A 26,839-nucleotide genomic window follows, 5' to 3' on the forward strand; every position below is an offset into this window, starting at 1 on the left:
GTCAATATTATGCGAGATGCTGCTTTGCTCTCTCTGGCCTCTGCTCTTTCTTTTCCCATTCCACTGGAACCTGGTTGAATTGAATCAAATAACAGACTTACAAGCAAATCTAGAATCTGGATTAGACAGTTCCATCGAAAAAACGGATGCTACAACATTAGCACAAACCGCTAATCAAAACAGAAAAAGGTCACGAACTTCTACAAATTCAAAAACCAAAGTGTTGTCCAAGCTGGAGAATCATTGTATAATAAAGTTGGATCTCAATTTCTAAATCTAATAATATACATTAAGACCGATCGCTGGCTGAGGAAAGGAAAACAATAAAATACCGTCTGGCACGACTCATTTTGCCTTTCAATCTCGATCTGAATATGGAAAGTTCGGAATCTTTTCTCCTACAACGATTTTTCAGTTGTCGGTGTCATTGGCCGACGACCCTTGTCAGGACCACCAATTATTCCCCATGTCTTAAATTGCCTCTGCCGAGCTCTTGCCCTCTCCTTCTCTTCTTCGGACTTTGCTGAGAAACAGTATGGACAAGAAACTCCATATTCCCATTCCAGAGCTTCCATGTCTGCATCACTGACTGGTTGCTTGCACCCATAACAAAGCTTGAAGGTTCCCTGCATCAACCCGTGCTCAACAGAGACGCGCTTGTCAAACACAAAGCACTCTCCCTCCCATAGGCTCTCTGTCTTGGGAACTTCCTCTAGATATTTCAAAATGCCACCTTCTAAATGATAAACCTGATTAAGGTTACCCAAATCACAATAAGCCAAGGAACAGAATGTTTTAGGATGTCAAAGAAAAGGCATACTAGTAAATATATACTTTTAAATAGCAGCGTATTGGTACAATCTCAGGCTGTCAAGCATGAGAATGTGGGTTTGAGCCTGACAGCAGCCACTTTGTGCATAAAAAAAGTGCCAAAAGTTTGGACCATATCCAGTCCACCCCTCCCAAGACCCCAGATAGCTGGAACCAACATTGGGTAATGGCCTTCTTTTAAATAGCAATATATTACTAAATAAATAAAAGATAACCACTAAAGGCTATAAACACAATGTTGGTTCCAGCTATCTGGGGCCTTGGTGTTTTTCTTTCCTTTTCTTTCCACGCAAAGTGATGGCTCTCAGAGTTGAACCTACGTTTTCACACTAGCCAGCCCAAAATTTTACCACTACAATATGTAATGGCCCCTAAATGCAAGACAACCACTGAATAACATAAAAAGAGGATAACTATTGTCAAGAACTTCCCTCAAGTTATATCAGGTGTCTGACATTCATACCAATGTTGAAAGATAGTTTTCAAGGCACCAAGGCCAGGCTAGGCAACAGGGGGCCCCTTGTCGCCTAGTCACCTGGGTGGGTGCCTAGGCATCTTTTTCAAGTAACAAACATTTATCTTAGGATAGTTCCCTAGGCTTCATAACCACAGAAAATCAGCATACTCATGAAAAGAAAAAGAAGAAAGGAAAGAAAATTCAAAAAAATATAGGAAACCCCTATTTTTGTTATAGGAAGAAAAGAATAGAAAAGGTGGAAGAAGTCTTTGAAGGTTGAATACAATAGTTAGCACTTAGCAATGGTTGTGTTGATTAAACCTTAACAAATAAGAAAATAATAAAAAGAATTAGTATATAAACACACAAAATGAATATTTTAATTCAAAAAATGTCTTTTATAATTATAGTCTCAAAAAATTAAGAATATATAAGTATTTTATAACACAATATACAAAACTGCTTGGGCGAGCCTCCAAAAGGGTGTCTTGTCACCTTGACAACTATGCATTGAACCTAGAACTCTTAAGATGTGCTGCATGGTAATCTTTTGCTCTTTCCAGGAGATAATGTACAAAATAGAGATCAGATAGATATTTACCTCCTTGAAACCTTTGCTCAGAAGAAAACTTGAAGCTTTCTCACAGCGAATGCCACCAGTGCAGTACATTGCTACCCGTTGAGGAATTTTTCTCTCTTCATTTGAATCATTAACCTCTGCATTTGATGGTTGACCATATTCAGCTAATTGGAACTGCGAATCAACCCATGATGGGAACTCTCTGAAAGCTGTGGTGCATGGATCAACTGCTCCCTTAAACTTCCCAATTCGAGTTTCATATGTATTACGCACGTCAATCACAACCTGCAGAAGTGCAAATGTTCATATTTTCTGAAAGAATAAAGTAAATATCAACCATAGATGTGTGGCAATACATGTTACAGCAGCAAGAACCCAACTTGTACACAGGCACTGTCAAGCGAAGAGATTGGAAGGTTTGTGCATTTAAGTTCTACTGCAAATGTGATATTGTGCACATATCCAAGACTTGGAAAATGTGACTGCCCAGCTCATGAATTAGCAGGGAAATCCCCTTGTACTTGGTGCATTACATCAACTGCATGAACTTTTCTTTGTGATGTTTATGCATCTGGGGCCACAAGGTCAGTGTGGTTTGACCTGAATACTTATGCATATACCATGTGGTTTGCAAAACTACATAGATATACCTTGTAACATGGCCCCACATAACACAAATAGGCCATCTGGAAACACTTAAGGCCGTTTGACATGCCCATTAAATTTTTTCTTAATCCCAGTTTCACTCCCTATACTGTTCATCTTCTTCTTCAAACCATGCAACCCAAACCTAATCAACCAGGGGAGAAACAGAGGAGTTTCTCCCACAACTTCAAGCCCACAAGACTTCTTGTTTTCTCCTTCATCTCATCCTTGTTCCTTCTCTTCTCATTCTGAATTTTCAAGTGCATCCCCTTGATCCATCAAGAAAACCAACTCAACCAGGGGAGAAACAGAGGAGTTTCTCCCACAACTTCAAGCCCACAAGACTTCTTGTTTTCTCCATCTCATCCTTGTTCCTTCTCTTCTCATTCTGAATTTTCAAGTGCATCTCCTTGATCCATCAAGAAAACCAACTCCATTTCAACAAATTCCCCATAAGTTTGGGGCTTAAATCCATCTCTTTGTCAGGTTTTGGTGGAAACTTCACAGGTCATGAGGTGGAAAGTGCATCTTCTGCAGATATTCATTTCAGGATACCTGACATTTTTGGGAATAGTGTAGTTTCATTTGTTAAAAAGGTTCAAATAAACAATAACAAGTCTGCAGTTTTGAATGGACGTCAAAAAGCAAGGCCCAAAGAGGTACTTTTGACAGTATCACTTACAGCAAACATGATTACCCGTCCACAAAACTCAAAGTATCAAGTGGGGAGAGGATTGAAGGGAAGAAGACCGGTGAATGTGATGTGGGGAGGTGGGTTTTGATTAGTGTTATCCCCTGTAGCTGTATACAGATAGTTCATGTCCCTTCATAGACGAACGCTTTAGCTGCGAGGCTAATGGCAGACCGGACCAAGATTATATCAAGTGGAAATGGCAACCACATGACTGCAATATCTCAAGGTTCAATTAATGCGGTGAAAATGCTACAACTGATTAGAGTGAAAAGGCTGTTTTTTGTTGGCGACTCAGTTAAAAGAAACCAATGGGAATCCATGTTGTGCTTATTAAGAGGAGCCATCACAGACCGAACATGAGTTTATGAGACTCAAGGGCAGAGAACCACCAAGGAAAAGGGGAAACGAAGATCCTAAGTTGGAATTTTAGGGGTTTAGGGGGGCAAGGAAAAGAGCTATTACTAAGGAAGTGATTTTTTTGAGAAAAGTAAATCAATATTATTAAGGAAGTGATAAGAAGAGCAGATCTGGACATTGTGCTTATACAGGAATCAAAGCTGATGGAGTTTGATGGAAGATGGGCTAGAGCTGTTTGGAAGGGATGGGGTATAACTGGGCAATGAGCCCATCTTGGGGAAGCTCAAGAGGAATAGTAACAATGTGGAAAGAAGTCATGGAGGGAGTGGAAAAGCTGATTGGAAGGTTCACTGTTTCCATTAAATTTAGACAAAAGGAAGATGGATTTGAGTGGGTATTGACAAACACATATGGACCAACTGGGTACAGGGAGATAAGCGGTTTGTGGGAAGTGTTGGGGGATATTAGAGGACTTTGGGAGGGCCCGTGGTGTTTAGGTGGAGACTTTAATGTCATTAGATTCACAGAGGAGTCCACCAGTGCAAGGAGAGGAAACAACTGTAGTATGAGGAAATTCAACAGTTTCATTAATAATTTTGAGTTGAAGGAGGCTCCTCTACAAAGTGGCAATTTCACCCGGTCTAATTTACAAACCAATCAGATCTGCTCAAAGTTGAACAGATTTCTATTCACAACAGATTGGGAGGAACATTGGGGAGGGGGGTGATTACATCCAGGACATTGCTTAGGATAACATCAGATCATTGGCCTATCACTTTAATGAAAGAGGAGATTGGTAATAGAGGTCCCACACCAGTCAGATTCGAGATTATGTGGCTGGGTCACACTGGATTTGTTGAGATGGTTAAGACTTGGTGGAATGGAAGTAACCCAAGAGCCAATTGGGTATGAAATTCCAATTGGAAGTTGAAAGAGTTAAAAGAAAAGATTAAAGAGTGGAATACCCTTCAGTATGGCAGAATTGAGGAAAGAAATCAGTAAGTGATTGGTAAAATTAAGGAGTGGGATGCCAAGGAAAGGGGGGTTCTTTTGAGGAGAGGGATAAGCAAGTGAGATGGGAGCTTAGGAAACAACTTGAGGGCTGGATTTGTTGAGATGGTTAAGACTTGGTGGAATGGAAGTAACCCAAGAGCCAATTGGGTATGAAATTCCAATTGGAAGTTGAAAGAGTTAAAAGAAAAGATTAAAGAGTGGAATACCCTTCAGTATGGCAGAATTGAGGAAAGAAATCAGTAAGTGATTGGTAAAATTAAGGAGTGGGATGCCAAGGAAAGGGGGGTTCTTTTGAGGAGAGGGATAAGCAAGTGAGATGGGAGCTTAAGAAACAACTTGAGGGCATTTTGTATAAAGAAGTTAGTTGGAGGCAAAAGTCTAGGCACAAGTGGGTGAAAGAGGGAGATAGAGACACCAAATTCTTTCATGTAATAGCAAATGCAAAGAGGAGAAAGAATCTTATTTCCAAATTGGAGGTGGATGGGGTGACACTCACAAGCCAAGCTGAGATTGCTAGGGCTTTTGTGGAGCATTTTAAGCCAATCAATAGAAGACCATTAAATCAAATGATTTGGTTGGAAGGACAAGACTGGCCCAAACTTTCTGAAAATGCTAAGATGTGGCATGAAAGAAGCTTTGAGGTGGAGGAAATAAGGGAAGCAATTTTTGCAATGGATAGATCCAAAGCTCTAGGACCCACCAAGTTAGGTTCAGAAACCGTTCCAGAAACCCCACCCCTTTCAGATTTGAAAACATGTGTCTCACACACCCAGATTTTGTACAGAAAGTAGAGGGCGGTGGAGCGAGGATTTAAGGGGGGGCGAAGTGGAAAGGAGTGGGATTTCATAAGAAACTAAAAAGATTGAAAGAGAAAATTAAGGAATGGAACAAGGATCATTTCGGGAGAATTGAGGAACAAAAGGTAATTTTGATGTCCAAGATATAGGAGTTAGATGAGAAGGAAGCCCAAGGAATCTTGGTAGAGGAGGAAAGAGAATTGAGGTTTAGGATTAAGAAAGATTTGGAAGCAGTTTTATCAAGGGAAGAGATCAATTGGAGAAAAAGGTCAAGGTGCAAGTGGTTGAAAGAAGGTGATGGTAACACAAAATTCTTTAATACTTTGGCAAATGGGAGGAGGAAAAATTTTGTGGCTAGAATGAAGGTAGATGGGCAAGAGATAACAAATCAAGATGAAATTGCCAAGATCTTTGTGGACCACTTCAAAACAATCTTTAGGAGGCCCTTGGATGATAGATTACAACTGGAAGAATTTTGAGCATGGTTTTTTATGAAGGAAGATTTGGCCCGACCTCACAGTTATGCGACACGTGGCAGAAACAACAACTCGGCAAAAGGGCCAAGCCTAAGGCGTGAACAAGGGGACACCAGCGGACCGAACTCCCTATGGGGGGCCCGAGCTCACCCTTGGCCCAAAACCAGAGTAATCCGAACTGGCCAACCTTGTAACAGCTCGGGATATACCTCGCCGAACTGGCCAACCTTGTAACAGGTCGGGATATACCTCACCACTCCGCATCACCTTCTGGGCACCAAAACCAAACAAGTCGTACCATGCCTGACACTGAGGAAGTCCGTGCCCGGGGGCACCGCACCTGACTGACTTGGGATCTGACGCTTGGCGGCCGCACTCTAAATGGCCACCTGCCAACGCCACTAACACCGCCATCTCCAGTTAGAGAGACGGTTAGGTAGTGACGGTTTTGTCCCAACAGAAAGGATGACGGCCGAATTGACAAGCGCAAGGGTAATCATACCCGACCTGACAAGGGCCTCGAAGCGAGTGCGCGAAGTGATTATAAGAGCCCCCTGCCCCCCAACAAAGAAGGTATACAAACTTTGCGCTATCTGGTATTATCTTGCTTTTGAAGGATTCTAACTTGAGCTTCGGAGCCGCTACACCGGATTCCCCCTGGAGCTTCCCCATCTCCTCCGTTTCAGGTTCCCTGCTACCCCGTTCAGAAGCAAGGTCGTGGACAGCTAAGACCGGCCAGATCGCCCTTCATCAGTTTTCATGTTATACAGTTTTGTATGCCCTTAGCTTCAATCCGATTTGATGTACTTTTGATATTTAGTGTAAATAAATAAAGTGCATGTTTGATTCATGTTGTTTGGTATAATTCTGTGTAAGACCCTAAAACTGAACACTTATTGAGACTCGTGTTAGTTTTAAATGTTCACAGCCATTGGATAAGTCTAGGGAGATTAATCCTGCCAATGTTGATATTGGTGTGCCACCAAGTGTTGGGATGGTCTGTCTCGGCCACCAGGGTAAGACCCAAGGCACATGCAGTATGGGATTACTCGAATCCTTGAACTGGACCAGATTTCCAGTATTGCCCTAGACCTTGGAGACAGATGGGCAAAACTGAAAAGTTACACCTGACCCCTAGACTCGATTATGATACTTCACTAGGTATCGGATCGGGCTATCTTTGATATGCCAATCAGTGAGATCCAATGCGGGGGTCAAAACCTGGACATGTTGGGGCAGTCTGAGAATTCATCTGAGTGGGTGATCATAGTGACAGGATCAGCCCCTTTGTCGGACAAAGGTAATGATCGGGAATGCACTCTCTGATGGAAACCAAACTGCCGCTAGTTGATTTCAATCGTTGGAATTTTGCAAATGGTTTTAATTCCCAGGATCCATGTGAGTAGAGAGTGCAGCACTGTTCCTTGTAGCCAAGGGAGAGGTCCTCTCTTGTCGGACAGTGCTTGATCATTATGGCGCCCATTAGATGGATCCTACCATTCTATTAGTGGTATCAGAGCCACAGGTTCGAATCTTGAACCAAAAGAAAATCAGATCTGAACCTGCACAGATGGATAGAAGTTGCTCTGCCAAGATTTGCGCATATTATTTTCTTTATTTCAAGAAATTGTTTCTTGTTAAGGGCGATTGATCTGAAATTAATTTATGTTAAATCCAAAATTTATTTAGAACTATTCTCTATTTATTTTGATTTAATGGACTGTTCGAACCTGGAGATCGTAGTGCAGATTTGGCGCAGATGGTCTACGCACCCTTTTTTTATTATTAATTCAATTCGGTCTGTAAATAATTTTTTTTATTTTATTTTTCTAGACTGAATGTATAGGATTTGATCAAGAATGTAATTAATTAATAGAAATAGGATTTCTGTTTTTTGTTATTTTCTTGATTGAAGATGGAAGAAGAAGGCGGCGCTTGAGATTTGTAGATGGAGAGTTCGCTTTCTGCGATTTGCAGTTTGTGAAACTGCAACCCTAGTGATTAACCTCTGTTTTGTAGGTGGTGCGAACAATCCATATTTGATTTGTGATTGTTTAAAATCAAAGTCATTAATTTCAGATCTTTCATGAATTAATTCTTGATTTGAAAATCAGTTTCGGACAATTTCGGACTAGATTGGACCAAAATTGTTTGGACCGAATTTAGGGTTCAAAAGGGACTGTTTTGAATCCAATTTTTCTCACACTTGTTGTTCCAAATCTGATGTTCAATTACAGGGATTAGTTCGTCCCACCTGTAAAGCCCAATTTTGAATGGTTAAAACTACAAAAGCCCACTCTTGTGAGAAAAGTTGTATGGGCCGAACTACTAACTGCGATTCAGCCCATATACCTAGTCGACATTAATTGTTAATGTTATATTTTTTAAATGGGTTGTTCAATGGGCTTTACAGCAGTTAATTGATTGGATCAATTCTTCCTTTACATGTGATGTTTGGATGTTGGATGTGCTGCAACCATGGGCCATAAGCACTGGGCCCATGATGACTCGTTAGTGGCTCTTGTGCACACTGTGGCTGAATGCACATCATTGCCATGGTGCTCCTTAAGGTCATTGAATGACCTCTCCTTACTTGGTGGGCCCCACAACCCTGAAAAGGGGCGTGCGGAAACCCTAGCCGATGATGGCCCACCAGAAATCTGACTTTATGAAAGTCAGTGAGAGCCACTCTGGTTTGACCTAAAATTAGAACTAGGGCGTAATTTTGTTCCCTCCAACAAATATGAGTGCATGTGATAGGGAGATCCATATGATAGACTCTCTAAAGACCTTCCGTCATTAGGACAATGATGGGTCCTTCAGTAATGAGGAAATGCACCATAAAATTGGGCTATCCATTTACTGTTGGATCTGTCGGAGTGTTTCATAAGATGATAGGGGCATCATAGACCGATGTGGGAAGGGCTTCACCAGAAAATGGGAATTCTCTCACGGTACCTCAGTGTAACCTGAATATGATGGGTGAGCACTCACTGGATAGAAAGGTTTACCTGAAAACGGCTTTGAACCTTGTCTAACAGAGGCCAAAGGGAAACTCAGTTGATGAGTGGATATGATCCGTCACAGAAAGGTGGTGGGGTTATGCAACTGAAACAGTTGGCCTCACGCACCCTATGTGATTTCTCACATTTCCAGAGACATTTCGTCGTCTCTGTCACTGAGAAATGAGGGAAATCTCAGAGATTAACAAATGGGAATGGATAGATTATAAACCATATCTATGTAGGTAACATGAATCAAACTAAAGTTGTAGACTAACGTCTTTGTTGTTTTATCAGAAAATGGCAAACGGTCAATTCGCAAAGCTTCTAGACGATAACAAGCTTAAGGGCCCAAACTATGCCGACTGGTACAAAAATCTTATGCTGGTCCTAACTTCCGAAAAGTTAGATAAGGTAGTGAAAAATCCTACCCCGAAGCGTCCGGGTGATAGGGCTTCTAAGGCACGTAGGAGGGACAACAAGATTGGGAGGATAAGAACTCCTTAGCCCGCTGCTTTGTCATTGCCTCACTGGACAACTCAATACAGAGGGAGTTCGACCAGATCAAACTAGCCAAGGACATATTGGACAGTCTAAAGACAATGTATGAAGAGCAGAATCGTTATACTCGACAGAAAGTCCTGAAACTGTTCATGACCGTGCAGATGTCTAAAGGGCAGAAAGTTCATGACTATTGTTTTCGGATGATGGGCTACATTAACGAACTCGAAGCCCTTGGATCCGGGCTAGATCTTGGCACGCAAGTGGATGCCATCATAAATCCTTTGCCATCTTCCTTCAATGCATTCACAATGAACTACAATATGAACAAGTTGAATGTCAGCGTCCAAGAACTCGGCAAAATGTTGCAGAGGGCCGAGGATCTACTTAAGAAGGATGAGCCTGTGGTTATGCTTGATGAAGCTAACAAATCAGGCAAGAAAAAGAGAAAGGCAAAGAAGCCCCAGAAGAAAGCTGCCAAGCCCAAGAAGCAGAAGAAGAACAAGGCATCTGATGTCTGTCACTTCTGCAATCAGACCGGCCACTGGAAGAGGAACTGTCCTGCCTACCTGGAATCTAAGAAAGGTAACGTCGAAACTTGTGTCATAGAAACTAATATGTTAGTTAATATGTGTCCTGGTGTGTTGACTCCGGGACTTCAACTCATGCGTGTAACTCACTGCAGGGGTTCAAAGTTAGCAAAGATTGAGTGAAGGTGAAATGACACTATTCTTGGGAACGATTGCAAGTGTTGCAGTTGCAGCAATAGGAACCGTATAATTAGTCTTTAGTGAAGGAGTGTTTGTACTTAAAGATTGTCTTTATGTACAGAACTTAAGAAGAAATTTGATTTATGTTTCTAAACTGTGTGCTAATGGATATACTGTTTATTTTAGTAATATGATTACTGTTAAACGGAATAATAAATTCATCGCATGCAGGGAACTGGAGAACGGTCTCTATGTTCTACATCCTTCTCTGGAAACTAACTTAACCGAAATTACGTTGATCGAAAAACCCAAGAAAAGAACTCGTGATACAGTAAGTCCCACATGCCTTGGCCATATCGGTGTTGACCGAATCACAAGGTTGGTAAAGGATGGTCCTTTGGATTTTCTAACTGTAGAAAATCTTCCCACTTGTGAGCCTTGCCTTCAAGGTAAGATGACTAAGCGGCCATTTGACGGTAAGCTTGAAAGATGTGTAGGCACACTTGACCTAATAAATACTGATGTATGTGGTCCCCTGAGTGTTAGGACACGAAATCAACACGTGTATCTCATCACCATGCTGATGTATGTGGTCCCCTGAGTGTTAGGACACGAAATCAACATGTGTATTTCATCACCTTTACAGATGATTTTTCACGATATGATTACGTGTACCTAATGAGACACAAGTCTGAATCTTTTGAAAAGTTCAAAGAGTTCAGACACGAAGTCGAGAAACAGCTGGAGAGACAAATTAAGGCCCTTCAATCGGATCAAGGTGGCGAGTATCTCTCTGACAAATTCAGGAACTACTTGAAGGTCAACGGGATAGTGTCACAATTAGCTCCTCCTGCTACACCTCAACTCAACGGTGTTTCAGAGAGGAGGAATAAGACCTTGTTGGACATGGTCCGGTCACTTCTTGTACGCTCAGAATTACCCACATCCTTTTGGGGATATGCATTAGAGACTGCTATCTACGTGCTGAATCAGGTTCCAACCAAATCGGTTCCGAAAACTCCATATGAACTATGGACCGGAAGGAAGCCAAGTGTAAGACACTTGAAGATTTGGGGTTGTCCTACACATTAAAATAACAAGTGCAGACAAATTGGAATCCAAAACCAGTCGTTGCCTATTTATAGGCTACCCAAAAGATTCAGTGGGTTATCTATTCTATGACCCAAGTGAGCAGAAAGTGTTATGCGGTCGAAATGCCCAATTCTTAGAAACCGAATACATTCTGGACTCCCATCATCAAGAACTAAGAAATAGTTCTTGATGAAGAGAGCTCAAGAGCAGTGGGAGATGTCCCACAAGTTCCAGGTAGTGACCAACCTAGAATATCCACTCGGATACCCAGACCACCAGTCCAATATGGTTATGACCAGGATAGTTACCTGGTGGAAGCCTTGACTAGTGAGGAGGATCCCGTAACTTACGCGGAAGCTATGTTAGACATAGATTCCCAGAAGTGGGTGGAGGCCATGAGAGTTGAGATGTACTCGATGGAGACCAATGGGGTCTGGACTCTAGTAGATCCGCCCTCCGGGGTAAAAGCAATTGGTTCAAATAGATCTACAGGAGGAAGAAGGGCCCCGATGGCAGGATTGAGACCTACAAAGCTCGCTTGGTGGCAAAAGAGTATACTCAGAAAGAAGGCATCGATTATGAGGAAAACTTTTCGCCCGTGGCCATGCTTAAATCCATTAGGATCCTACTAGCTGTAGCAGCATATCATGACTACAAGATTTGGCAGATGGATGTCAAAACCGCGTTCCTGAATGGAGATCTTAGTGAAGATATCTACATGCAGCAGCCGCAAGGCTTCATTGCTATTGGTCAGGAACACATGGTATGTAAACTTAATAGATCCATATATGGACTTAAGCAGGCTTCTAGGAGTTGGAACATTAGTTTTGATTTTGCCGTCAAAACGTTTGACTTTGAGCAAAATCCGGATGAGCCCTGTGTTTACAAGAAGTCCAGTGGGGATAAGATCACCATTTTAGTGTTGTACGTGGACGATATCCTACTCATTGGGAATGATGTAGGAATGTTGACTTCGGTCAAGGCATGGCTATCACAGCAGTTCTCCATGAAAGATCTTGGAGAAGCTTCATATATATTGGGTCTTCGACTCTATAGAGATAGATCGAAGCGGATAAATGGACTATCCCAGACTGCTTACATTGACAAAATTGTCAAAAGATACAGCATGGAGAACTCCAAGAAAGGAAACGTTCCTTTCAGGCACGGAGTCACTCTCTTCAAGAATATGTCTCCCAAGACTTCTGAGGAGATTGAGGGCATGAGAGACGTTCCCTATGCCTCAACCGTAGAGAGCATCATGTATGCTATATTGTGCACTCGCCCGAACATTGCTCAGGCGGTGAGCGTGGTAAGCAAATTCCAGGCCAACCCAGGGCAGGAGCATTGGACTACTGTGAAGAACATACTCAAATACCTTCCAAGGACAAAGGAGTTTTGTTTGGTATTCGATGGTAGTTCACTACAAGTTCTAGGGTATACTGATGCCAATTTCCAGTCGGATCCAGATGATAGAAAGTCTACATCTGAGTATGTTTTCACGATAGGATCGTGTATTGTTTGCTGGAAAAGCAGCAAAGGGGTCCACTGCAGATTCTACAACCGAGGCCGAATACATTGCCGCAAGTGAAGCTACCAAGGAAGTCGTGTGGATGAAGAAATTCATACACGAATGGGAGTCATTCCTTCCAGCACATCACCCATCCCGCCGTTGTGTGACAACAATGGAGCGATCGCCCAGGCTAAAGAGTCTTGGGCCCACTCGAAGTCAAAGCACATCGAGAGGAAATACCACGTACTAAAGGAGATCGTTGGTAGAGGGGACGTCCTAATTCAGAAGGTAGCATCAGCGGATAATGTGGCGGACCCAATGACTAAGCCATTGACACAGAAGGTGTTTGAGAAACACACGGAAAGTATGAGACTCCGGCTTGTACCAGATTGGACCTAAGTGCAAGTGGGAGTTGTTAGACAGTTTTGTATGCCCTTAGCTTCAATATGATTTGATGTACTTTTGATATTTAGTGTAAATAAATAAGGTGCATGTTTGATTCATGTTGATTGGTATAATTCTGTGTAAGACCCTAAAACTGGACACTTATTGAGACTCGTGTTAGTTTTAAATGTTCACAGCCATTGGACAAGTCTGGGAAGATTTATCCTACCAAGGCTGATACTGGTGTGCCACCAAGTGTTGGGATGGCCTGTCTCGGTCACCAGGGTAAGACCCAAGGCACATGCAGTATGGGATTACTCGAATCCTTGAACCGAACCAGATTTCCAGTATTGCCCTGGACCTTGGAGACAGATGGGCAAAACTAGAAAGTTACACCTGACCCCTAGACTCGATTATGATACTTCACTAGGTGTCGAATCGGGCTGTCTTTGATATGCCAATCAGTGAGATCCAATGCGAGGGTCAAAACCTGGGCATGTTGGGGCAGTTTTGTCGGACAGCTAATAATCGGGAATGCACTCTCTCTGATGGAAACCAAACTGCCGCCAGTAGATTTCAATCGTTGGAATTTTGTTTTGCAAAATTAATATATATATATGTATGTATGGTTTCAAAATGTTTGCAAATGGTTTTAATTCCTAGGATCCATGTGAGTAGAGAGTGGCATTGTTCCTTGCAGCCGAGGGAAAGGTCCTCTCTTGTCGGACAGTGCTTGATCATTATGGACTGAGAGGTTAAGTGTAAGACCATTTAGGATAGTACCTGATGGGCTAATCTTGCACCTGCCCACAGTCCCTGGAATTTTATAAGATGGCTTGGTCCAAGGGCCACTTAATGTAAGTGTTGGGCCCATAGGGTCCATGTGATGGACTCGGGGATTCACTGAACTTTTCAGTGAATTCGGCTCAGACTTGTAATAAAGGTTGGGTCGAACCCATGTGGCTGGTGTGTAGATCAATGCTTGGGTCCCACGCCATACAAAGAAGCCCAACTGGGCAGTAGATTGGAAACTAGTTAAGCACTGAACACTTAATGGGCCAAAAGCCCATTTCGAGCTGGACTGACATGATCACCCCTCTATGGGGCAGATCTGGGATTAAAGTTAAGGATTGGGCCTTTAACCTTATCCACTCTAGGACACCAAATTCAAATCAGATTTGAATTTGGTAACCTCCTGATAAGATCAGGAGTAAGCTAACTTAATCTGCAGATAGGATTAAGATCATCCCCTATCCAAATACTGATTTGGATTGAGATAACTCCTAATTAGGAGGTTTCTTAATCAAGAAGAAAAGAGGAGAAACCCTAAGAGATCATAACCGGATTTTGAACCTAAGGTTTTTGTGCAAGAAATCATCCTGCGAATTGAGATTGGATCTCATACACACTCCAGAAAGAAGAGAAGCAATTTCAGCCATCTTCATCTCAGGAGTTCTCCTCCAGCCGCCGCTATTCTTTCTTACAAGATTCGATCTTTGAAGAAGAAATAAATCAAGAAATCAGTTCTTGACATCAGTCTTGCAGAAAATACTAAAAGGATTTGGTGCTCAGAGTTTCCAGTGGATTCTTGCAAAGGATTCAGTGTGTAGGACGCACTCTGTTGGTTCCGTTCCACATACAGTTGTGTCATCTTCAACAGGAGCGGATCTTGGTGTCCTCTTTGGGCATGAACACCAACTTTGGGAGATATTGCTTCTCTGGATCAGGTATAATTCCTCCTTTCCCTTTTGGTTCAGATCTAATTCGATTATGGTTCAAGTAGGATCCTTGAAAATTGTATTCTTAAAATAGGGAATATGCCCAGTTGGAAGAAGGTAGGAAAATTTTTGAAATTCGCCCTCCCATTCCGTAACCTTTATGGCGTCCATTAGATGGATCCTACCATTCTTTCATTTCAAACCGCCATTGACTTGGACAATTGGACCCTTCGGCCCAAGATCCGTCTAGGCAATTATTTCAATTTTACCCCAAACCCAGTCCTTGACCAAAAACCGTTGAATCGGTTAACGACCCATTGACCTGGGTGGTCAAATTGTTGACTTGTTCAATGGTTTTTGGCCATTTTTAAATTTTAATTAGTTTTTATTTTTTAATTTATTTTGTCAAAATGGGTTGTTTGTTCAAACTAGACGATCGATCCGTCGACCTAGAAATCGGTGGCTAGAATGGTTCCGGTTCTAGGTCATTTTTTAAAACATTGATTTTGAGTGACCCCAAGTGGAGACTGAAGTAGCACAGTGGATGGAGAGAGACTTTGTGGGAGAGGAAACAAGGAAGGCATTTTTCTCAATGAATAGATCAAAAGCCCGGGGCCATATGGATTTACTATGGCTTTCTATCAAGACAATTGGGACATTGTAAAAGATGATCTTTGTGAGATCTTCAATGAATTTGCAAAGAGGTTTATTGTGAGCTGAGGGGAGTGATTTGGTAGACTGGAATTTTCTTGATGATGTAATGAAGAATTGTGGATTTGGGGAGTGATGGTACAATTGGATTTTTGGTTGCATTAATTCATGTCACTACTCTCTTTTGATTAATGGGATTGTGAGATTCTTTTTTCTAGCCTGTAAGGGACTAAGGCAAGGTGATCTCTTTCACCTTTTTTGTTCACCCTAGTAGCTGATGTGTTTAGTAAAGGGTGGAAGATTGGAAGGACTTGGTCTTAGTGACACATTTGCAATTTGCAGATGATATCATAGTTGTCTGTGAAGGGGGTGAACTAAGTGTGGTGAGGAATTTGAAGGAAATGGTGAGGAAATTTGAGTTAGCTTCTAATCTGAAAATTAATCTTGAAAAGGGTTGTGTAGCGGGAATCAACTTGGAGGAAGGGGAACTAAACTTTGTTGCCTACACCTTAGATTGTCCCATTGTTAGCTGGCCCTTGACCTACCTTGGCCTCCCCTTAGGAGCAAACCCTAGAGAAATCAAGTTTTGGAATCCAATTATGGAGTTGGGCAAAAAAGTTGGCAGCTTGGAAGAGAAGTTATGTGTCTTTGGGAGGAAGAATTACTTTGATTAAATCCACTCTTGCCAATCTACCAATTTATTTTATGTTAGTACTTAGGATTCCCCAAAAGGAGGCTAAAAAAACTGAGAAGGTAATGAGAGATATCCTATGGGAGTTGGGTGATGGAAAGAAAGATCATTTGATTAAATGGGAGGTTGTGTGTAGAAGTCTACAAGAGGGTGGCTTAGGCATTAAAAATACATATAAAAAGAACTTGTCTCTATTAGGAAAATGGATTTGGAGATGGTCGGAGGAAAGAGATAGTTTGTGGCATAAAATAATAGCAAGCATACATGGGAGGTTGGGAAATGGTTGGGATGCAGGAGTATCTATCAGGGCCACATTGGTCTCTCCATGGAAAGCCATCCATCGCACTTAGACTTTTCTACTTAGGTTTGTCAGGTATGATGCTTGCTCTGGGGCTTTTGTTAAATTTTGGGAGGATACTTGGGTTGGTTGTAGTCCACTGAAGGATCTCTTTCCTACCTCATATTTGGTATCCCTATACAAAAATAAATGTGTGTCTAAATTTATTCTTCCTCCCTTACTCCCTATGGGCCCCAATTGGGACTTTGGCTTTCAAAGAAATCTAAGAGACAGTGAAGTTTCAACTTGTTCGAACCTTTTACAAATACTTCAAAATGTCTGTTTAGACCCTAATAAGCGTATTTGGGCCCCCATCCTAAGGGTTCGTTCTATTGTGCCTCTTTGTTTAAGACTTTGTGCATCCCTTCAGACCCATTTCTTACAAAGTAAGAGCTTTTTGTTGGGAAGTAGTGCATGGGAAGATTAATACTCCGGATATGTTACAAAAAGAAAAGGCCTAATTCTTGTCTCTCTCCTAATTGGTGATATCATCTACTGATCTCTTGTCATTTTGTTGCAGAGATTTGGATTTAGTTTTTCTCTTTGTTTGGGTGCAGGTGGACTTCACCATTGGAGGTCAATATGCTATTCAACCCTTCTTTGTTTTCGTGGCCCCAAAAAAAAGAGGAAGAACAATGTGGAGATGTGTTGGAGTAGTTGTGGTGTGGACTATATGGGAAGAAAGGAATGCTAGGATCTTCTTATGTAAAGAGAGAAGAAAAGAAGTTGTTAGGGATTGTGCAATGGTCAGGGTGGTCCATTGGGTGAGGACTTTGAAGTTGTTCTCCCAAGTCTCCGTCGATGATGTTTGGAGGAATTGGGATGTAATTGCAAAAAGCTATTCAAAAAGGAATGTGTGGAGATGCAATGATCACCTCCAATGGAAGGCTTCGTTAAACTGAATTTCGACAAGAGCAGCCAAGGAAATCCAGGCCTCTCGGGTATAGGAGGGGTATTGAGAGATTCAAAAGGTAAACTTATAGCCTTGTTTTCCACCCCCGTGGGCTTGGGTGACTCTCTCAAAGCAAAGTTGTTGGCAGCACTACAAAGGGTGCAAATAGTCAATGAGTTATAGTTAGCAAATTTGGTGATAGAAGGGGATTCAAAAGTGGTGATGGGCTAGCTAAAAGACCAAGACTCTATAACTTGGTGCTACATAAATGAAATGAAGAAGTTTAAGTGGCTTACTAGGAATATGAATATCAGGATACAGTGGGTGAGGAGATCTACAAATAGGATGGCTGATGCTTTGGCTAAGCAAGGGGTGAATAGGGATGTATTGTTTTGGGCTCCATTGTAATTTTCTTTGCACTTTGCTTTTTTATAGAGAGATAACATCTCGTGCCTCTCTAAGGGATGCTTGTAAAGTCTAATCTTAAAGTCTAATAAAAACTCATCTTATTTATCAAAAAAATAAAAGCTCTAGGGCTGGATGGGTTCGCTATGGCCTTTTACTAGGATTGTTGGGAGATACTGAAACCGGATATCCTAAAAATGTTTCATGAATTTTTTGAAAGGGGGGTAATAAATCCAAGGTTGAATTCAACTTTCATTGTGTTAGTCCCAAAAAAAGATGGAGCAAGTTATCCAAGAGATTTTAGACCTATTAGTTTGGTGAATAGTTTGTATAAAATCATTGCTAAGGTCTTGTCTCAAAGAATTAGAGAGGTGCTTCCGAGCATAATGTGACAAAACCAAGGGGCTTTTGTGGGTAATAGGCAGATCATGAATTAAATTTTAACTGCTAAAGAATGTGTGGAGGATCTAAAGAGAACAAAGAAGAAAGGAATTGTGTGCAAACTGGACTTCGAGAAAGCTTATGATATGGTAGATTGGCCTTGTTAATGCAAGTGATGGATTACTTTGGCTTTGGAAAGAAATAGTGCAAATGGATCTTGGGGTGTATGGAGACATGTCATACTCAATTTTGGTAAATGGAGCTGTTGTAGATCATTTTCAGGCTACTAGAGGAATCAAACAAGAAGACCCCCCCCCCCTTCCCTTCCTTTTAACCTTGACTGCAAATGTGTTGGAGAAGTTAATATAGAGGGCAGATTCGAGGAACCTAGTGAAGGGGTGGAGGGTTGGGAAAGATAAAATTCCTATCACTCATCTACAATTTGCTAATGACACAATTCTTTTCTATGAAGAGGATATCAGATGGGTGAGAAATTTGAAGTTGGTAGTTTAAACCTTTGAGAAAATGTCAAACATGAAGGTGAATTTTGACAAAAGCTGTGTGGCATGGATTAATATGGAGGAGAGTGCAATGATGGAGAGGGATGAAATGTTAGGGTGAGTGGTATCACAATGGCCTTTGCAGTACTTGGGGATGCCCTTAGGGGATAATCCGAGGAAGAATAGCTTTTGGAACCTAGTAATTGATAGATTTACAAAAATGTCGGCCTCTTGGAAGAAGAACTACCCATCTCTAGGTGGTATAATCACTCTGATAAAGTTCACCTTGTCTAGCTTGCCAGTTTACTATCTTTCTGTTTTCAAGATTCTAGAGAAAGTAAGCAAAGTCTTAGAAAAATTGATGAGAGATTTCTTGTGGGAACCAAGGGAGGACAAGAAAGACCATAGGGTGAAGTGGAAAATAGTGTCTAGGAATAGGGCTGATGGAGGATTGGGAATAGGCAACATTCGGAAGAGAAATGAAGCTTTCCTGGGGAAGTGGTTGTGGAGGCTAGCAAGAGAAAGAGACAAGTTGTGCGATAAGATAATATTGAGCATTCATGGGTTGGCAAATAGCTAGGACTCTGGGATCTTGGCAAGGGCTACTAGTACCTCTCCTTGGTGATCCATACATGCCATTCTTCCTTTTTTTCTACAGCACATCAGGTATGATCTTTGTTCTAGAAACCAGGTGAAATTATGGGAGCATCTTTGGGTGGGTGATGTGCCTTTAAAAGACCAATTTCCCTTCTTTATTCTATCTCTCTCTCCCGATATAAAGGGAAAATTGTGTCTAATTTCTTGGTCCCTTCTGAGTCCAACTTCGGTTTTGATTGGGATTTGGGTCTTAGAAGAGGCATTAGGGATTCAAAACTTGGAAACGTTTTGGGGTTAATTCAAGTTTTGAAGGGGGTGGTTTTGTTCTTTTCAAAAAGGGATAGAAAAATGTGGCTCTTCAGGGGAAACGGTTATGGAGGTTCTCTTTAGAGAAGGAGAAACTACGGGCTAAAATGGTAGCTAGCATTCATGGGCTTGAGAACAATGAATGGGATCTTGGAATTTGGGCAAAGACTACAAGTGCATCACCTTGGAAAACCATCCATGACTTGTTACCAGTTTTCTCCCCTCTTATCAGGTATGACTTAAACTCACGCAACATAGTTTTTAAGGCACCAAGGCAAGGCTAGGCGACAAGGGGCACCTTGTCGCCTAGTCGCCTAGGCGATGGATTTTTTTTAAGTAAAACCATATATCCTAAGGTAGTTCCCTAGGTTCCATAACCATTAATAATTATCCATAATTTTCATAAGATAAGTATAAATTTCATGTTTTAAGTTTAGAAAATCAACATTTTATGAGAAGAAAAGGAACAAAGGAAAGAAAATTCAAAAAATATAGGGGCTGAACCCCTACTTTTGTTATAGGAAAAGAAGAAAAGAAAGGTGGAAGAAGAAGAAGATATGTAAGAAGAAAATGTGTTGATTAGACAAAATTTTAAGTTCTTCCCTTGCTTATTGGTTCAGGTTCTGAAATCTTTGAGGATTCAATCAAGGATCAAAACTTCGATAGATACGCCCCATATCGGGTGTATTGTATTATATCTTTGGTGCCCTAATACACATGTTTACAAGTGTTTTCTAGAACCCATTTTTTAAAATAACATATATATATAACCAAAGAAATGAAAAAATAGGGGGAGTATCGTGTAAGTACTGTGTATTGATACTTTGAACCATGGGTTCAATACAACAGCTAGCAATGTTTGTGTTGATTAAACCCTAACAAATTAGAAAATAATAAAAAGAAATTAGTACATGAACACATAAAATGAGTATTCTAGTTTAATAATGCCTATTTTATAATTATAATGTCAAAAATTAAAAATATAAAAGTATTTTATAACATAGTGCACAAAACTACTTGGTGACTAAGCAAGGCGAGCCTCCAAGGGCGCCCTGTCACCTAGGGGCTGCCTTGACAACTATGTCAAGCAACCTTATAAAATTTTGGGAACAAACTTGGGTGGGGAATGCCCCTCTGAAGGATCAATTTCCATCCTTATATGCCCTCTCCGACTTGAAAAATGAGCCAATTTCTTCCTTCATTATACCATCTTCAAACTCTGGGTTTGGGTGGAATTTGGGCTTGAGGAGGGCTATTAGAGATACAGGCCTAAACAACATCACAAGTCTCCTAGGTCTTCTTGAAAATATTTTGGACCCCACAAAGGAAGACACTAGAATTTAGAACCCCACCCCCACAGGCTCTTTTTCTTGTGCCTCTTTCTTCAAAGTCTTAACTCAACCAAGTAGCCCACTAGGCCTTCCTTTCCCTACCAAAAAGATTTAGTGCAGACCAATTCCTCCTAAGGTTGGTAGTTTTTTATGGGATACGTTTCTAGAAAGAATCAACACTAGTGATTTGATTCAAAAGAAGAGACTCAAGACATTCTTATCCCCTCACCAATAGGTTTTCACCTATTGGTGTCATGCAAGTTTGCAAAGACTATTTGGGAATGGGCTTCTTCCCTCTTTAGGTGTAGTTGGACCCCTCCATTGAACTTGCAGAGCCTTTTTTCTTCTTTTTTCAAGTGGCATTTGAAAAAGGGTAGGACTATGTGGAGATGCCTAAGGGCCACGGTATGCTGATCTCCATGGGAAGAAAGAAACTCTAGGATCTTCTCCGAAATAGAGAGAAGTGCTGAAAATCTGAGAGATATGATTCATATAAGGGCAGTACAGTGGCTGAAATCATTTGAGCTGCTGTTCATAGATTATACAGTGGATGATCTGTTAAGGAAATGGGGAGAGATTGCTAGATGCACCCAAGTCAAAACAGGACTTAGTTTGTCTTGGACCCCTCCCCCCTCTAGCTTTATGAAATTGAACTTTGACGGTAGTAGTAGAGGGAACCCTGGGCATTCAGGGGCTGGGTGTGTGTTTAGGGATGAGAATGGGAATGTTTCAACCATGTTCTCAGGTCCAATTGGGGTGGGTGATTCTCTTAGAGCCAAGACCTATGCAGTTTTGGAAGGTGCCCAAAGAGCAAAGGAAATGAATATAAGAAGACTTGTAGTTGAAGGGGATTCGGAGGTGGTTGTAGGGTGGCCGAAGAAAGACAATACTAGGTTAATGGAATTATAGCAATGAAAGGAGAAAGTTTAGGTTGCTAGTTGAAGACATGGAAGCCAAGATCAACTGGGTGAAGAAATCTACTAACTTGTTTGCTGATGGGCAAGGGGTGGCGAGGGAATCTATGTTTTGGGCTCAATTGTAACTCCAATTCCATGGGGGCTCAAGCCTCAATTGGGGGAGATAAGAAAGTTTATCTCCTTTGTAATTATTATTTTTGATTGATTAATGGAATGCATTATTGATAAAAAAGGGATAGCAGAATTTGGACTTTATCTCCTTCATGTGTCTTTTCTTGTGCATCTTTCTTTAAGCCTTTGGTGCAACCTACCAATTCAGTTGTGCAAACTTTCCCAGTAAAAGAAGTATGGGGTAAATCGAATGCAATCTCCTTCTTACATTTTGACATGTGAAACAGCATTGCGATCATTAGTACAATGTGGTATTAAATTTGATCTTCTGTAGTGATCTTGGAAAGTAAAACATGTGCAGGATAGCTTCCCTCATTCACAAGAGAAAGGGTTACTCTCACATGCATGGATCATACATAAGAAACTAAGGAACCTATTAATCACTTATTCATCCAGTGGTGCAAGTAGAGCAATGTGAAGTTGTGAACTGGTATCTTTACAGTCACGGATATATGTAGTTGGCTTCCCATAAATATTTCTAATGTCTTTGACTTAATATCAAGTAGCAACATATTAGAATCATGTGTTATGGTTTCAGTTTACTCACAGTTTCAGGATCAGTAATTAATCTATTCCAATCCTTTGGGCTCACGTACTTTCCAACTCTTTCAATAGGTGATACATTTGGCATTCCCAGGGAAACAATCTGTTAGAATGAAGAAGAAGAAAAAAAAAATGAAGGAATCGTATATTTATAATGTTATTGGGAAAGAAAGGGTCTTCAAATTAAAATAGAAGGTTTTCATCTTTTGTGCCATCTACCTCTTTCTTCACCTTGACCCTCACATGGTCCCATCGGAAGGGTGAATCTTCCCCTGCTCCAAGAGGGGAACTGCTAGTGTGTCCATGATGGAGAGCTTCATCTTCAGGACTCACAGGTGACTCCACCTGTCTTAGGCCACTGAGGCGACTATCAGCTTGAATGAATCCAAGAACCTTTTCCACTGCTTCACGTGTCCCACATATGCTCCCATTGATTCCTTCAGGTGCAAGGATAATGCCACCTGAAACACGCTGAACAGGATGAGCATAGTGAGGACGGATGCATTGAATAAAAAATTCCATAACAGTAAAATAAAAAATAATGACTCCCTGGACTAATAAGTCTTCCCAGATCACAGGTACCACTTCCACTTTGATGCATAAACCCCAATATAGTTGTTGTAAGTTACATAGTAGTTTAGGACATCTAAAGTAGCAAAATACCATTTAATGTTACATGTTGACACTAAGTGAGAGTTTGAGATGTGAAGTGGAGAATGGGGATAGTAATTCGTGTAAGATAAGACTTCCTAAAAGGAAGTATGAAGTCAGGCATCTGAATAAAAAAAAGAAAATCTTTTTTTTTTTTTGAGAAAAGTTAATCAAAAAATTGATTTGAATCTTTTAAAGAACACTATCAATTAAAGAAGAAAAAATAATATTATCTCAGCCTATTTGAACTTGTTTGGTTTCATATTAAAAGAAAAAGAAACTAAACCTTTCAAATCCTCATGCTTGCAATGTGACATCCTTGTGATTAAAAGCATAAGCATAAAGCATCTAAGGCAGATCACTTAATTTACTTCACGTTTCTTCCAGAACGGTAATGCAGTTGGCAGCATGTTCAATTATAATACCAACAATATTGACTAAGAAACCCCGATAAATTAATATGTTTAAACTTTTAACATCAAGTTAAAACTGATTGAAAAACAGGCTCGAGTAAAATTGAGTCCAGTCCATAACCAATTCACCATGAAATATATAGTAATAATACAACTTTATAATAGTGCAAAGTGCCATTTTACACCGTGATCAACTCTATGGCAAGTGGCAACCACGGCCTGCAATCAAATATCAAAGTATCACTTAGTGTTTCTCTTAGACTCAAAGCAATAAGAATGAGTAGAAGTTTATACAAGCAGAACGGCGTCCCAAACAATGCGTGACTGATGAAAAAAGATGAAACCTACCTTTCAAAAGTTTTATCGATACGCAGCTAATTGATCCCCATGCCTAAACTCGCTTCTCTAACTCAAGAACAAGCCAAGCCTTCCCACATTTTCCAGTTTTCAATCAAAACATGAAGATTTCATTAAGAAGAAATAGGGAGAAAAAGATACAGCCTTAGGCCTGAGACAGACCAAGGCAAACCCATTCAATGGCTCAATCTCTTTAGAATATGAATTCATGGAAGCCCATCTTAAAATGCGCAACATCAGGTGGCAAAATACATGGGTTTAGTGAGATTAAACCATAGGATTTGCAGAATATAGAAATAAATAATTGCTTTTCTTTCAGTGTTTTTTTTTTTTTTTTTGAAAAACGCCCGAAGGAAAATATATTCAACTAAAAGTCTCAGTTACATCACTGTTTACAACAGGAATTGAAGGCATTGAAATGAAACGGGTAGGTTAGAGTTAGCTTTTAAATCGAGATTCGAAATCATACAGATAGATCTTAACTAATAGAAAATAAGAAATAAATAAAGTAAAATGGGCATAAGAAACTTACCAATTCCTCGCAGAGCTCCTTCAGGGGCTTGCGCATGTCTGCATGGTCTGGGAAATCTGCAAACTTGTAAAACGAGACCACAACGAGAGATTGTTGAGTTAAATGTTCCGTTTCAGAATCTGGGTTTCTTAACTCAGGAGTGGCCGAAACGGATAAAGAAGCACTACGGCTGGGAACAGTGGATAAGCAGTTGGAGACTGCGGTGCTAATATGGAGGTTGTGTGGAGCTGGGTTGGAAGTGTGTATGTTGGAGAAGAGAGGAGGAAGATGAGCAAACGAGTGGTCATCGGAATTAGTTCTCGTGGTGCGAGAAAATGTAGCGTTAGGATTAGTGTTGAGATTGAGGTTTGTAGAGGAACAGTAGTATGGTAGCATCCTCAATGTTAACACCGAAGCCGCTCTGCACCTGATGAGTAATGGAGGGGATTGCAGCATCTATTCTTTTCTCTCTTTCTTGCTCTCGCTCCCTTGCTTGCTCCCTGGCTTCACAACACATTGCCGTAGATCGCGTTTGATTAGAATCATTTAGGCGGCTAAATGTGTTTGGTTAATAGAGTAATCTGCATCTAAAAGATCCCAATCCGACCGTAGAGGAGTGGGAACTATCCTGTCAAATTGGATAAACGAACCGAAAACGTTAAACCTATGGGCTCATCTCATCGAAAATCAAAATCAATACTGTGGGTACGCCGTTGGCTCCCTTTGTTTTTTACGAGAAAACTAGAGGTGCTGCACAAGCTTGGGGTAGCAGTAGCACGACCCTAGTGCCGCCCTCCCCGATGATAATTTGAGGGGGTCGGCTCAGTACGGCCTACGGCCCAAGCCTGTGCCGGTGGGCCGGGCGGGCTGTAGGCCGTGTCATGGCCTGGTCCACATATCAGGCATTGGGCGTGGGTCAAATCGAATCAGACTATTTTTTTTTATTTTTTATTTCATTATTAAATAAAATTAAAATATTTAACTTTTCTTTGGAAACTATTTGAAAAAATAAGAAATCTATCGGTTGAGTTGGCCTATTTGTTTTTTATTCTTAGTTTAAGCTATTTAGTTAGAAAGTTATTGGGCTTTTTAGTTTATGTTTTTAAGTTGTGACGGTTCAACTACATTAGTAGTCGCCTTACTAAGGGCATTTTTGTAATATCTCATCATTTGAGTTAAGTATAAATATAATGAGGGGTTGGAAAATAGGGCTAATTTAGAATCCTGGTTGACTTATTACTATTTTCTCCCTCTCTTTTCTTCTCTATTATTGAAATATTTATCTTCCTCCTCTTTTCCTTTCACAAGAAATTCAACTAAATCTACAATCAGTGATTTCTACTTTGTATCAGAACAGGCCGAAGGTTCCTTGAGTTGTTTCCTCAAACAGCCCTATATCGGCCGACTGCATGGTGATTTAAGAGGCTGATCGAAGCTCTCAGGTAGCCCAGTTTTTTAATTTTTTGGTGGATCTGTGTGCCATGTAGCTGGTATAGGGTTTTTCATCAAAATCAGGAAAAACTAGAGAAAGGAGAAGAGTCTTGTTTCTGTTGGACTCTTCAATTTTTACCTAAGAAGTGGCACCCTAATTTTCTAGGGTTCCTTGGAGTTTTCTATAAGGGGCGGTTCAAGTCCTACCTAATTTGGAGGCTTCTAGAGAGAGTGGTTGCCTCTTCTCTCTCTTCTCCCATCCCCAAAAAAATGAATCTTTTATGGAAAGACAATCTAGGACACCATAAAGGTGTTGTTGGTTCCTAAAGTGTTTCGTTTGATCTTGTTACATATTTCAGTTATTTTCTTTACATTTTTTGAAAAGCATGAAGGGTCACAGAGTTGAAAATAAGCTCATGAGTGAAATGGGACTAGTAAGAGGAGGTATTGGAGACCTTTTCGGGACTATGACCATTACTTCAGTTAGGTTAGATGGTGCAAATTACTTAGAATTGTCACAATCTACAAAGATGGCCATTGGTGCTCGTGGGAAATTATGGTATATCACTAGTGAGGAAGTGAAACCTAAAACTAGCAACTCCTAGTGGATACAGGAGAATTATATGGTGATAACTTGGTTGTATAATTCCAAGTTGCTCCATATAGGTACAAATTTTTTATGCACAAATACAACTAAGGAAATATGGGATGGGGTTGCAGAAACCTATTCACAAAGGAATAATGTTGCTAAGGCTTATTAGTTGAGAAATCAGATTATTTCTACAAGGCAAGGAGATATACCTATTGCAGCCTATTTTTCAACCCTTAAAACCCTGTGGCAGGAGATTGACCATTTAGAGACATTTGCTTGGGAAACCACTAAGGATGCAACTACCTATCAGAAACATCTAGAAAAGTATAGGGTGTTTGAATTTCTTGCTAGCCTTAACCCTGAGTATGATATTGCAAGACAATATCTTCTTTCT

The 26,839-nt window shown here is 40.8% G+C and overlaps 1 protein-coding gene, 1 long non-coding RNA gene and 1 pseudogene across 4 annotated transcripts in view; 2 read left to right on the plus strand and 1 right to left on the minus strand.

Annotated features, from left to right (window-relative positions):
• LOC148868003 (uncharacterized) overlaps positions 1–26,839 on the plus strand; it is a 36,746-nt gene that overhangs the window by 2,531 nt on the left and 7,376 nt on the right. The window contains exon 3 of one of the 3 annotated variants that reach the window (XR_016108071.1): positions 22,249–22,507. The exons of the other annotated variants lie outside the window; for them this stretch is intronic. This is a non-coding gene — a long non-coding RNA (uncharacterized LOC148868003). Of the gene's footprint in view, positions 1–22,248; positions 22,508–26,839 lie in introns of those variants that run through there. 3 annotated transcript variants of the gene reach the window in all.
• Positions 47–25,206, minus strand: LOC148868004 (Rhodanese/Cell cycle control phosphatase superfamily protein). Its single transcript, XM_088973492.1, has 5 exons — positions 24,444–25,206; positions 22,710–22,961; positions 22,495–22,593; positions 1,890–2,153; positions 47–749 (listed from the first exon to the last, which is right to left on the minus strand). The coding sequence occupies exons 1-5, from the start codon at positions 24,876–24,878 to the stop codon at positions 399–401; spliced, it is 1,401 nt and encodes a 466-aa protein (XP_088829618.1). The 5' UTR covers positions 24,879–25,206; the 3' UTR covers positions 47–398.
• On the plus strand, positions 2,211–3,624 carry LOC148868005 (protein trichome birefringence-like 6; annotated as a pseudogene).

This window comes from Nelumbo lutea, chromosome 2 (assembly GCF_056320005.1).
Source record: "Nelumbo lutea isolate HS-2025 chromosome 2, American lotus-T2T, whole genome shotgun sequence".
Lineage (NCBI taxonomy): Eukaryota > Viridiplantae > Streptophyta > Magnoliopsida > Proteales > Nelumbonaceae > Nelumbo > Nelumbo lutea.

What these genes read in the sequence shown, in the direction of transcription:
- LOC148868004 (XM_088973492.1), bottom strand. Translation starts at nt 24,878, where the DNA reads ATGCTGCAATCCCCTCCATTACTCATCAGGTGCAGAGCGGCTTCGGTG. An exon ending in AGGAGCTCTGCGAGGAATTG is followed by an intron (nt 22,962 to 24,443) that starts GTAAGTTTCTTA and finishes CATCCTGTTCAG; the next exon opens with CGTGTTTCAGGTGGCATTAT. An exon ending in TGAGCAAAGGTTTCAAGGAG is followed by an intron (nt 750 to 1,889) that starts GTAAATATCTAT and finishes AACCTTAATCAG; the next exon opens with GTTTATCATTTAGAAGGTGG.